Source organism: Rhinatrema bivittatum, chromosome 4 (genome assembly GCF_901001135.1).
Source record: "Rhinatrema bivittatum chromosome 4, aRhiBiv1.1, whole genome shotgun sequence".
Taxonomy (NCBI): domain Eukaryota; kingdom Metazoa; phylum Chordata; class Amphibia; order Gymnophiona; family Rhinatrematidae; genus Rhinatrema; species Rhinatrema bivittatum.
Genome location: NC_042618.1, coordinates 305003099 through 305015690, shown reverse-complemented (window position 1 = coordinate 305015690; position 12592 = coordinate 305003099). Strand labels below are relative to the sequence as shown.

At 43.1% G+C, this 12592-nt stretch overlaps 1 protein-coding gene across 1 annotated transcript in view; it reads right to left on the bottom strand.

Moving 5' to 3' along the window:
- The window catches only part of DNAH9 (dynein axonemal heavy chain 9), a 1128006-nt gene that overhangs the window by 284908 nt on the left and 830506 nt on the right, over positions 1-12592 (bottom strand). The window contains exons 57-58 of the mRNA XM_029600235.1: positions 12421-12561; positions 2955-3125 (exon numbers count right to left, since the gene is read on the bottom strand). Of these exons, the coding sequence (XP_029456095.1) occupies positions 2955-3125; positions 12421-12561 (312 nt within the window). The remainder of the gene's footprint in view (positions 1-2954; positions 3126-12420; positions 12562-12592) is intronic.

Genomic DNA, 12592 nt, shown 5'->3' with positions numbered 1-12592 from the left:
AAAAATGGCGCCGATGGCCCGATAAAAAAAAAAAAAAACCACCCGACCCTTTAAAAATGACTTCTTAGCTTCCCCCACCCTCCCGATCCCCCCAAAACATTTTAAAATTAGCTGGTGGTCCAGTGGTGGTCCCGGGAGCGATCTTCCATTCTCGGGCCGTCGGCTGCCACTCATAAAGATGGCACCGAATGCCCTTAGCCCTTACCATGTGACAGGCTATCCATGCCATTGGCCGGCCCCTGTCACATGGTAGGAGCACTGGATGGCGGTGCCATCTTTAAAGATAGCGGCGGCCATCTTTATGATGGCGGCGGCCATCTTTAAAGATGGTGCCGGCCATCTTTAAAGATGGCGCCGGCCAGCCAGTGCTCCTACCATGAGACAGGGGCCTGCCAATGGCACAGATACCCTGTCACATGGTAAGGGCAAAGGGCCATCGGCGCCATCTTTATGTATGGCAGCCGACGGCCCGAGAATGGGAGATCGCTCCCGGGACCACCACTGGACCACCAGGTAATTTTAAAATGTTTTAGGGGGATCGGGAGGGTGGGGGAAGCTAAGGGGTCATTTTTAAAGGGTCGGGTGGGGGGTTTTTTTTAATCGGGCCATCGGCGCCATTTTTGAGTGGCAGCCAAAATGGCGCCGATGGCCCGAGAGCAGGAGATCGGTCCCCGCGCTCCAATTAGACCACCAGGTACTTGTAAAATGTTTTAGGGGGGTTTGGGAGGGTGGGGGAAGGTAAGGGATTAGTTTTATAGGGTCGGGGTGGGTTTAGGGGTTGTTTTGGTGTGCCGGTTTTCCCGCCTTCCCCCCCAAATAACTCCCGTTAGTGGACACTAACGGGAGTAACGATTTTTCACGATAAATCGGGAAAATTTCTATTGTATCACGCACTCTAACGATTTTTGACGATTTAAAAAATATCGGACGATTTTTTTAAATCGTCAAAAAACGATTCACATCCCTAGTAGGGATTACTCTTTTTTAAATTAGACTATCGGAAGAGATGGGATTGGGGCTGTGGGGTGAATTTTTTTTATTAATTAAGCCATTGGGGGATGGGAGAGAAGGGGATAGAGCAGCAGGGAGGATTTATTTTGAAAAAAAAAATACCACCACTGAGTGAGAGGGAGGAAAGGGGTTGGGGCCACAGGAAAACTCATTAAAAAAAAAACCATTTTTACATGTGGGATTGGCTGACCAGATTTAGCCCTGTTCTTGCAGTATCAAGAATTGGCCAGCCAAGTTGGAGTACTAGCACTAAATCTTCCCCCCACCCCCTACATACATATACACACAAACACCCAAGGATCATCCAGAATTTGACCAGCTAAATTTAACAAGTTGGGTCAGTCAATTTTCAAAGGTTTGAGTTAGTCCTTATATACGGGCCGATTCAGTATGGTGCGCTCGGCCGAGGGCACCTTTAGCCCCGGTTTGGCCGCGCGTTTTCGACACAATATTTTTACCCCTTATACAGTAAGGGGTAATAGCGTGTCGAAAACGTGTGGCCAACCCGCCCGAAACTAATAGCGTGCACAACATGCAAAAGCATGTTGATGGGCCTATTAGTTATTCCCACGCGATACAGAAAGTAAAATGTGCAGCAAAGCCGCACATTTTACTTTCAGAAATTAACGCCTGCCCAAAGGCAGATGTTAATTTCAGCCAGCACAGGGAAAGTGTACAGAAAAAACTGCTTTTCTGTACACCCTCCGACTTAATATCATAGCGATATTAAGTCGGTGGTCCCAAAATAAAAAAAAAAATGTAAAATTAAAAAAAAAAAAAAATTTAAAATCTGCCCACAGCCCGCGGGTTGGAAGACGGATGCTCAATTTAGCCGGCGTCTGTTTTCTGAACCCGTGGCTGTCAGCGGGTTCGAGAACCGACGCCGGTAAAATTGAGCGTCGGCGGTCAAACCCACTGACAGCCGCTGCTTCTGTCAAAAAGGAGGTGCTAGGGACGCGCTAGTGTCCCTAGCGCCTCCTTTTACTGCAGGCCCTCATTTAAATACTCGATCACGCACCCAGAAGAGTGGCCTGGGCGTGCGTTGGGAGAGCAGGCGCTCGCCTCGGGGTGCCGGCTCTCCCATAGATTTTACTGTATCAGCCCGATAGCCAGCTAAATCCCTATGAATACTAACTTCTTTGAAGACATGGCCATGATTCATTAAAGACTTTTTCCCATTTTGTGTCTTTTGGAAAAAATGTGATCAATCAGGCTCAAAAGAGATAACAGTCCTCTGGGTAGCGATACTGCATGCCTGGTGTGGAGAATATGGAGGAGGATATAAGACTGGAAATAGCAATGGATTAGAGTAGAGAGGTAAAGATGGGCCACTGCTGTACTGACTCTTGAAATATTGGCATTTGCCTTGAAAATTTTAGTCATTATTTTAAAATGTTTTAGGTTGCCAAATTATTTTCGAAGATGTTATGTTATAGAAAAAGATGATTATATTAAGTTAGCTTTCCTATTTTTCTCCTAAACATAACAAAGTGTCCTGCGGCAATGCTCTGGCTCAGACTTGCGCTAACTTTGAGAAAGAGAAAGTATATTTATATCTAGTGGGTCCGGGGTGAATAAAAGGTGTATGTGTATTTTGATGAATCAGTGTTTGTGGGCAGGACTGTGGGTGAAGCAGAGCCATTTATGGCATTTTTTTGCTGGCTCCTCCTTATGCCTAACCCAAATATCTATTTTATAACTGATTAATATCACCTGAACATTAGCTTTTACAACATTTACAAATAAGTTTTTTCGCTATTTCCCTTCAAAGGTTAAAGCAAATTTGGGTGACATGATCCTAGGTTATTTTTATGGAAATAAAAGAAATCTAAGTGAGACACAGGCTGAAAGCATGCAATCCAAAACATAATACAGATAAGACAGAAAAATGTCCTGTGCCTTTCCTGTGAATAGCAATGTGTGAAACTAATTGTGCTATTTACCTGGAAAGCCAACTGGGCAATGTAGGTGAGTTTATCACATTCAAAGAGTCCCCTCGTGGTGTACTGAAAGACGGAGAAGGAGATACTATCGATCAGATTCATTACGCGCTGCTTTAGGACCTCATCGGGAGAGGCTCTCTGCACCGCCTGCTGGAACACCACACTGAATGCCTGAAGAAGAAGTACAAGAGGGTGATAAATCACAAGACGTATGATATTTATTTCTCTCTCTATATATATATAAAAGGCTTGTGTTGTGTCAGTCAGTCTGTCACATTGTTGTCTCTCTGTCTGGCCACCAGGTAGCACCCAGAACAATGGATGGTGTACTGTGTAAAGCAATCTGTTCCATTTGCAAAGCCCTGTTAGGTTTCCACGCACACAGGTACATGCATTCACACACAGAGACACAGGCAGATATATATAGGCAAGGATACACAAAGGCACATGCGCATGCAGCAGGCACAGGCAAATACACAGATGCTCCCAAACACCTATGCACAGGTACACACACAGGCTCCCACACACACAAATATACAGGCAGGCACAGGCAGGCACACAAGCTAATAAAACACACACACACAGGCAGAGATGCACACACAGACATAGAAACATTCATATAGACACAAATCAGACATAAACAGGCAGATATAACCCCCCCCCCCCACCCACTAGCCACCCCCCAACATACAGGGGTACACACCTGAGCTGTTATAGACCAGACTACCTGAGCAGTGCCAGGCACTTTTTGCTACTCTACCTGAATGATGCTTTTACAAAGCTATTACCAGGAGTCGGTTTGATAGGTCGTATGCTAAGCTAAGACAAAAGCTGAGTGACGGTAACAACCATCTGTTTTGGAAACTCAAATAGAAAAGGTGAAAGAGATATGAAACAATGAGGTGGCAAGAGATACTCATTCTGCACTATAAAGCATTTGGTCAGTCAACTGCCTCTCCTGGACTTTCTGACTATCGAATCTGCCCTGGCATCTAATGCCATAGGAAAAAGAGAGTTAGAGAAGGCCATTATAGGTCATCAGTCACAAACACTATGTTCTCTGTTCACCGTACCTCGTGATTTCAATAATATTCCTCCATGATACTGCCAATAAGAGCAGCTTTGCCCAAATTGATACAATTTCGGACCTACTTAAGAAAATAATTAAGGAGGCTTTTTTGCAGGAAGTGGTGGCATTCCTAGTGTGTGGCTACATAAACTACACTTGTAGTCAACGTGTTGTGTTTTCAGAATGACTTCCTGTTTACAGCCCATCAGATATGCCTTCAAAGGCCAAAACAGAGCCTCATGGCAGCAGTTCGCTTCCCTAACCATCGAGTGATCCACTTTCAGGGAGAAGTAGAAGAATGCTTTCCAGCCAGCTCTGGCTCCTGGAAACTGAATAGCATACTACCATAAGCTGAAGAGCTAGTGCCAGAGCTAAAGGAAGCCGACCAGGCATGGAAGGAAAGAAAGTACTGCTTCCACACGTCCACAGAATGATTGGTGAAGATATGGTTTTTTTTTTAAAGTTTAAAACTGTTTATTAGCAAATCATACCTATAAGGGAGCTGTGACCGACATGCCGCGAATGCGCAGTAGAGAGCAGCTCTGCAGCTATGAGACGGGCTGCGCATGTGCAGAAGAGAGAGCTCTGATCGATGTGCTGATTTTACGCCCATAACAGCAGAGAAAGACGACGCAGCTCTCACGCACACGGCAGCACAGGCGTTCCCACGACATAGTCACTTATTTCCCACAGCCTGAGCCCGTCCCTCTGCTGCCAGTGAAGGGGGTAGGGATGGACGGACGGACCTGCACGCAAAGGGATAGCAGTGAGAGCCACAGTACACAGGGAGGGAGGTACGGAGAGAGGCAGGTCCCTATCGCGGCACCCCTCGCCCTCTGCATCTCACAGGTTCAGCAGGGTACAGCCTGTCCTGTAGAAGAGTAAAAGAGGGAGTGGAGGAGGCCTGAGGGAGAGGGAAGGGGTTGTGGATGAGGTGAGGGGGAAGGAAAGGGAAGATGAGAGGGGATGGAAGGAAAAGGGAAGAAGATGTGCGTGCGTAAGTGGGAAGGGTAAGAAGTTGTGGAGAAGAGGGTGGCTCCTACCGACATGCCGGTCTGACCGATTGAATCTCGCCCGTTTGAACAGGCCTAATGGCTTGTATCATATAAAACATACAATAAATTATAAAAGGACAATAACCTTAAGGAAGATGATACAGAAAAATAACACCTAAACAGAAAAACTTAAAAAGCTGCCCGAACCAGAAATGGAGAAATAACGAATGAGTGTACATTAATAATACCTATGCCTTATACAGAGGTAGCCATGGAATTAAGATAATCATCTAATGGTTTCCACACCCTGGACCAGGAAGCAAGACGACGACTTTTAATAGCGACCGCCTTTTCATATTTACAATACAGGCAAACAGAATTCCACCATTGAGTAATTCACTGCGCTTCCAAAAAGATGAGATGAGATGAATTGTAACCATTAGAAAAAACTCTAGGAGTTTACGGTGAGGAGGAGAGAGAGAAAAAGGAAGAGCCACACTGCAAAGAATAATTATGCGGTATGTTATCAGGGAATTGAGGTATAAAATCCGGGAAATAAGTCCCCATATGCACTCACAAAAAGAGAAAACATTGAGGCAAGAAAACAACATATGTGATTTGGTGGCTTTGGGAGAGGAGCAGGATCAACAATTATGTGTAGATAATATACCAGCTCAGAATAGCTTCCAGGGGGTCCATACCTCTCGTTGAGATACAAAAAAGGAGGATTGAGTTAAATAAGAAGACAGTGAAATACGCAGTGAAGAGTGCCAAAAATATCCCCAGTCTACAGCATCATCAGGACAATTACATTCCAGACACCAGAAGGCTTGTAGTCCTAATGGGGCAGAGAATACAGAATTCTTGAGAGATTTATAAAATCGAGAAGCCAAGCGACCCATGGGACCAAAACCCTGATACATTAGATATAGGTTGGGAAATTCAGCTAAACGAAACCGGAATAGTAAGATGGGCATTAAACATGCCCATAATTGTAACCAGGCATAAAACTGAGAAGCAGGTAAAGAGTAAAGCTGCCTTAGCTCAAAGAAAGAAGAGAGCCATCCCACAATAAGTGTGGCTTGACATGACAGGGCAGATCAAATTGGTGGAGAGATGGCATTATATGTTAATGATGGAATAGAGTCCTGCAGGAAATAAAAGGCACTATGGAATCTAAGTATAGAAATTCCAAGTGTGATTGGGAAGAGTAGAGTAGTGGGTATATATTTAGTGGTTCTCAACTGAGACTTCAGGACACACCTAGCCAGTCTGGTTTTCAGGATGTCCACAATAAATATGCCGGAGAGAGATCTGCATGAACTGCCTTAATCTATCTCTTGCATATTCACTGTGGATATCCTGAAAACCAGACTGGTTGGGTGTGTTCCAAGGGCTCAGTTGAGAACCACTGGCCAGAATGAAGAATTAGACATAAAATGGTAACAGAAATTAGATCATCAAATAAATAAGTAAAAAGAAAGGTAAATAAACTAGGCAACATAGTAATAACAGGATATTTCAGTTATTCCAGTACTGATTGGGTAAATGTCTCATCAGTTCTAGATACCATAAATGACTGCTTCATGGAGCAGCTGATCCTGGAACTGACAAGAGGGGGAGCTATTTTAGATCCAGTCTTCAATGGAATGAAGGGCCTGGTGAAAGGAGTAACAGTAGTTGGGAGATCATTAGCAATGATCATAATGCAATCAAATCTGATATTCACATTGGAAGGAGGATATTAAGTAAAACTTCGAAAATGGAGATTCCACTAAAATGAGGAAATTAGTTAGAAAAACCTAAAAGGAGTGGTTACAAAGGTTGAAACATTAATACGACACAGCCAAGAGAATGTGAACAAAAGCTTGCCATAGAGGCAAAATCTAATAATAAAAATGTTTTCAAGTATATTTGAAGTGAGAAGCCTGTAAAGGAGTCAGTTGGACCACTAGATGAACAATGAGTAAAGGGAGTACTTAGGTATAACAAGACCATAGCAGTTAAATTAATTCTTTGCTTCAGTCTTTACTGAGGAAGATTTTGGGGAAATTCCCACACCATAAAATGTTCTTTGATGGTGATGATTTAGAACAACTGAAACAAATCACTGTGAAAATGGAAGATGTAATAGAGTAAATGACAAGAGTAACAAATCACCAGGACTGGATGGTTTTCATACCAGACTTCCGAAAAAACTCAAATATGAATTTGCAGAACTGTTACTAGAAATCTGTAACCTATTATTTAAAAACTGCTACACAACTTGACTGGAGGATGGCCAATGTAATAACAGTTTTTAAAAATGGCATCAGTGTTGATCTGAAATCCATAAGCCCGACATAACTGATGAGAAAAATAGTAGAAACTATTGTTTAAAAAATGTATTGGCCATATGACTAGAGATGGTCTAATGGAAAAGGGTCAATATGGATTTAGCAAAGAAAAGTCTTGCCTACAGGATTTTTTTTTTTTTAAATCATTAACAAACATGTGTATAAGGGTGAGCTAATTGATTTAGTGTATCTGGATTTTCAGAAGGCATTTGATAAAACCCACCACTCTTCACAAAATTAACAAAATCACATGATTGGAGGAAATGTCCTACTGTGGATTGGTACCTGGTTATAAAATAATCAGTTTTCCCAATGGATGACCTGGGGATCTGTACTGGGACCAATGCTGTTTAAAATATTTATAACGATCTAGAAAAGGGAGCAATGAGTGAGATGATCAAAACTAGAAATGATACAAAGTAATTAAAAGCTATTAAAACAGAAGCAGATTGTGAGGAACTAGAGGGACCTTCTGAAATTGATGGACTGGACATCTAAATCAGGGATGGGCAAACTTTATTATTATTTTTATTTTATTTTTTTTAGAGGGAGCCACATTACTGGTGCTTATCGGAACAGAGGGCATAAACCCCCTTAGAAGTCTGTGAACGGGTGAGGGGCTGTGAGGCAATTACACTAGTAATTATACCCCATAGTCAGAGGATCAAAGCAACAACCATACCAATAAAAAGAATAATTCAACACGATTAACAAATAGACTAACATCAAATAGTTATAAATTAATATAAAAAATGTTCCAAACATCCATAAAATATTTCAAAACAGGCATATCAAATAATACCCAATAATTAAAATTAGTAAGGATTTTAAACAATTCCCTACTCTCCATACCTGGGAATTTTTGATTTCCATATGCCCTGAGATTGTCATGGATTAGCAGGCAGAGAGAAAAGGGGAGGCAGAGGTTGTTGCTCACACATATGCGCTCTCTCTCTCTCTCACCCACATACATATTCTCCCACCCTTACACACAAAACTCTCTCACCCACCCATACAATGTGTTCTCACTCACCTACATACACACAAACATACACTCACTCTCACTGACTCCCTCACATACACACACGCACTAACTCTGGCTCCCTCATACACACACACACACACAAACTCACTCTCACTAGCCCCCTCACCCCAGGCAAGCTACCATTCATTCTTACACACACAGAGACCTCCAGGCAGGCACCCATTCATTCTTACACACACAGACCTCCAGGCAGGCACCCATGCATTCTTACATAACAAACACACACATAGACCTCCAGGCAGGCACCCATTCATTCTTATATACACACACACAGGCAGGCACCCATTCATTCTTACATACACACACACACACACAGGCAGGTATCCATTCATTCTTACATACACACACACACACACACACACAGGAAGGCACCCATTCATTCTTACATACACACACACACAGGAAGGCACCCATTCATTCTTACATACACGCACACACACACACACAGGCAGGTATCCATTCATTCTTACACACACACACACACAGACTCCCAGGCAGACACCCATTCAGTCACACATATATACACACACACACACAAACACACTCCCAGGCAGACACCCATTCATTCACTCTCTTACACACACACGGCAATCTCTGAACTTCTCTTGCTCCACCGCTGCTGCTGCTGAGACCACCACCGCATGCCAGGGAGGAGCCAATCCATCATCCAAGCCCACTCTGCTGCTCCTCTTCTCTGTGGGCCATGCAGTTTTGAAAATTCGCTGGTGTAGCACTTCCTCCATGCTGATCTCACATATCGTGAGATTAGCACAGGAAAAGTGTTGCCCTCGTGAGCTTTTAATACCATGAGGACTGCATAGACCGTGAGATGGACTCAGTTCACCTGGCGATGCACCACCAGGCAAACTGAAGAGACGGGTCTCTTCCATTCTTCGCCACCGGTAGGATGGGGGCCACTGGCAGCTGCACGGACCTCTTCTCTTTGCCGCCAGTGGGAGAGGGTCTACCAGCTGCCTCTTCTTTTCTTCCTGCAAGTGGGATGGTGTCCACTGGTGGCCACATGGGTTTCTCTGCAGCTGGGCAATGATCCTCGACTTCCTACCCTACTGCTTCTCCTCTTCTGCCCTGCTGCTCCCTCAGAGAGGGATGTCATCTCCAGCTACCGACATTCAGGTTGAAGTCATCAACAAAGGCCTGTGATGAAAAAATCTGTCTCCGGTCCGGATTTGGCCCACCGGACATAATTTTCCCACCCTTGATCTAAAAAGGGTACTCAATTTAGGTGCCCTATATGTATTAAAATTTCCGTGTAAGTGCTGTATTAGTTACCAAGGAAATAATTATGTTTTCTTTGACCCTAACCAGCTGAGGGATTTTTAAGTGGGTCACCCCATTGAAATACCTACAGTGTGATCGGCTAAGATAAATGTGGTTGCTTACCTACCTATTCTACTTATAAAAGCATGTTAGCAATGTTTGTTTAATTCGTTCAATTTACTTCTTGCCTCAAATTCTTATATTTAGGAATGTATATGGAAGGTAAATTGTTTTCCTGAATATTAGAAGTTTTTGTTATATTGTTTACTTTATTCCAGAATATGCACCGTATTTCATGTTAAGAAATGATTCATGATGTTTAATTGTGAAAACTTGAAAACAGAAAAAAAAAAAAAAATTATATGGACAAGTGCACTTTGCACTTGAAGACTTCATGTATTGTCCATAATTCACTACGTGGGGGTGGTCAAAAAAAGCAAGTAGAATGTTAGGAATCATTTGGAAGGGAATGGAAAATAAAACATGGAATATTGTAATATCTTTAGTTCATCTTCACCATGAGAACTATTTGCAATTCTGGTCAGCCTAGCTCCAAAAGAAAGAACAATTTCCTTACTTGTTACAAGTGTTCTCTGAGAACAGCAGGATGTAAGTCTTCACACAGGGGTGACATCATTTGATAAAGCCCAGACCAGGAGATAACTTATAAGCTTCTAAAATCTCTTAGCATGCTCAATGGAGCATATGCAGCCGGACCCACAGCACCACATCATGCCTGGACCTTTCAGTCCATATAATAGTTAAAAGGAACCTGGACAACCAATTCCAAGAGGAGACAGGAGGGTTTCATGAGGATTTACATTGTGCTGTCTTCAAAGAACACCTGTTACAGGTAAACTTTCCTCTAGGACAAGCAGGATGCTAAGCCCTCACACATACGAAATTCCTATCTGCAGACTGCCCCAAACTCAAAAAGGGAAAAATCAACAAGGAAAAAGTACCAATGAGAAAAAATGAGGCAATTTTATTATTTTGTGGGCAGGTTTTTTAATAGGGGTAGCCTTGAAACCAAAAACAGTCCTAGCAGAATCCAGAGTATAGACCGGCAAAAAATACTGTCATGTCAGAAGCCCCTGTCCAAACAATAATGAGATGTGAATGTATGGAGAGAATTGCATGCCGTAGCCTTGCAAATCCCCTCCATGGTGGCCGATTTTAGGTGGCTATTGATGCCGAAATGGCCCTGACACCATCAGCCTTGACATGCTCTACCAGATTCAAGCCTGCCTGGACATAACAGGAGATACAATCCGCCAGCTAATTAAAAGGTGTGCTTGGAAACAGCAATTCCAGGTTTGTTGTGTGGACTTTCTAAGGGCTTCATTTCACTCCAGATAGAAGGCCAAGGCTTTTTGCAGTCCAAACTGTGTAACGCTTTTTCACCTTTGTGGACATATGGCCTGGGAAAGAATGTAGGAAGGACCATTGATTGGTTAAGGTGGAAGTAAGCCACTGCCTTAGGAAAGAACTTAGGATGCATGTGCAACTCAACCCCGAGGCCAATGTTTAAAACCCCCTTAAATGTATAACTTATCTGGCTAGAGTTAGCCAGGGAAGTTAACCTAATATCCCGCTGAATATCCACAGATATCTTTGAAACCTAGCTGGCTATATTTGCGTATCGCAAGTTAGGTTGCAAAGCTTTTTGAGTAGGTTTACTTGAATAACTAACTTAACTAGCAATATTCAAAGGATATCGATGTTTAAGCCGAGTTACCAGAAAAAAAAAAGCTCCTGAGAAAGCCTAGCAGCCCGAACCCTTTCCAAGTGAAAATGTCAGCCCTTTGGTTCAATCACCTACCCCTCCCCCTGATTCCCCCAAACTACAGCAAAAACACTGCAGGCCTAAAGGCCTGAAAAACCTCCCTGCCTTCTCTCCTTCTCAACTACTATTATTACTACTACTATTTTGCATTTCTATAGTGCTACACGACTGAGCAAACATATATTAAGCCAAAGTTGCTCACACACCTCCATCGAGCCCACCTTAACCCTCCCGCTCCTCTGGCACCCATCCAAACCTCTCATGCAGAATAGGAGTTCGGAACTGGTTTCCAGCTTCCAGCATGTTCAGAGCTGCTCTCTAATTGGATTTTTCTTACTGCCTTTTACTTCATCTGCCACAATACAGAAGTAAGCTTGTGGCAATCACAAAATGGAAAGAAGCCCATGGGAGCTAAGAAAACATGAAATATGGGGAGCTATGAGAAAAGAGGTCGACATAGCTACAAGGCAGAGAGAGGCTTATGGAAGTTACAGCAGGGACGAGTTAGGAAGAGTCGCAAGGCAGAGGGAGACCCACAGCAGCAGCAAGGCAGTGCAGAAACTGACCCAGGGCTGCTGTGAGAAAGATGACGGCATGTGGAAGCAATGAGAAAAAGGAATAATATGCAGAGAAACCACCCAGTACATTTTCTCACAGTCTATGTACTATACTTTTATAAATAAGAAGTACTGTACTGGTCCTGGAGGAGCCATCCATTGTAGAGTTTATGAAGTTGTAAATTAAACCACTAACTGACTTTCATAGAAGGAAAGTGATAGCAAGTGTCAGGTTAAATCTACTTTCCACTGGAAATTAAAACTCAGTCAAAATACCAATATATGTCTATTAAAAACCTGATGCTTTTATTGAAGTCATTTATCTAGCCAACAGAACAGGGATGGGGGATTGGGGGTGCTGTTGTATCAGCAAGCTGAGTCTGAGAAAGTGTTACACTACCTTCAGAGAGAACTGGTACATGGGGTGGATTTTATTGAGATCATTCATTATGAAGTACAATAATGAAGCTCGTGCTGCTGCTGGCCTGTAGTGCTCTCGAGCCTCATTGATCTTAGCCTCTGTCACCTTGGCCTCCTGCACCTGTGAGCAAATAAAGATTACAATAAATCCC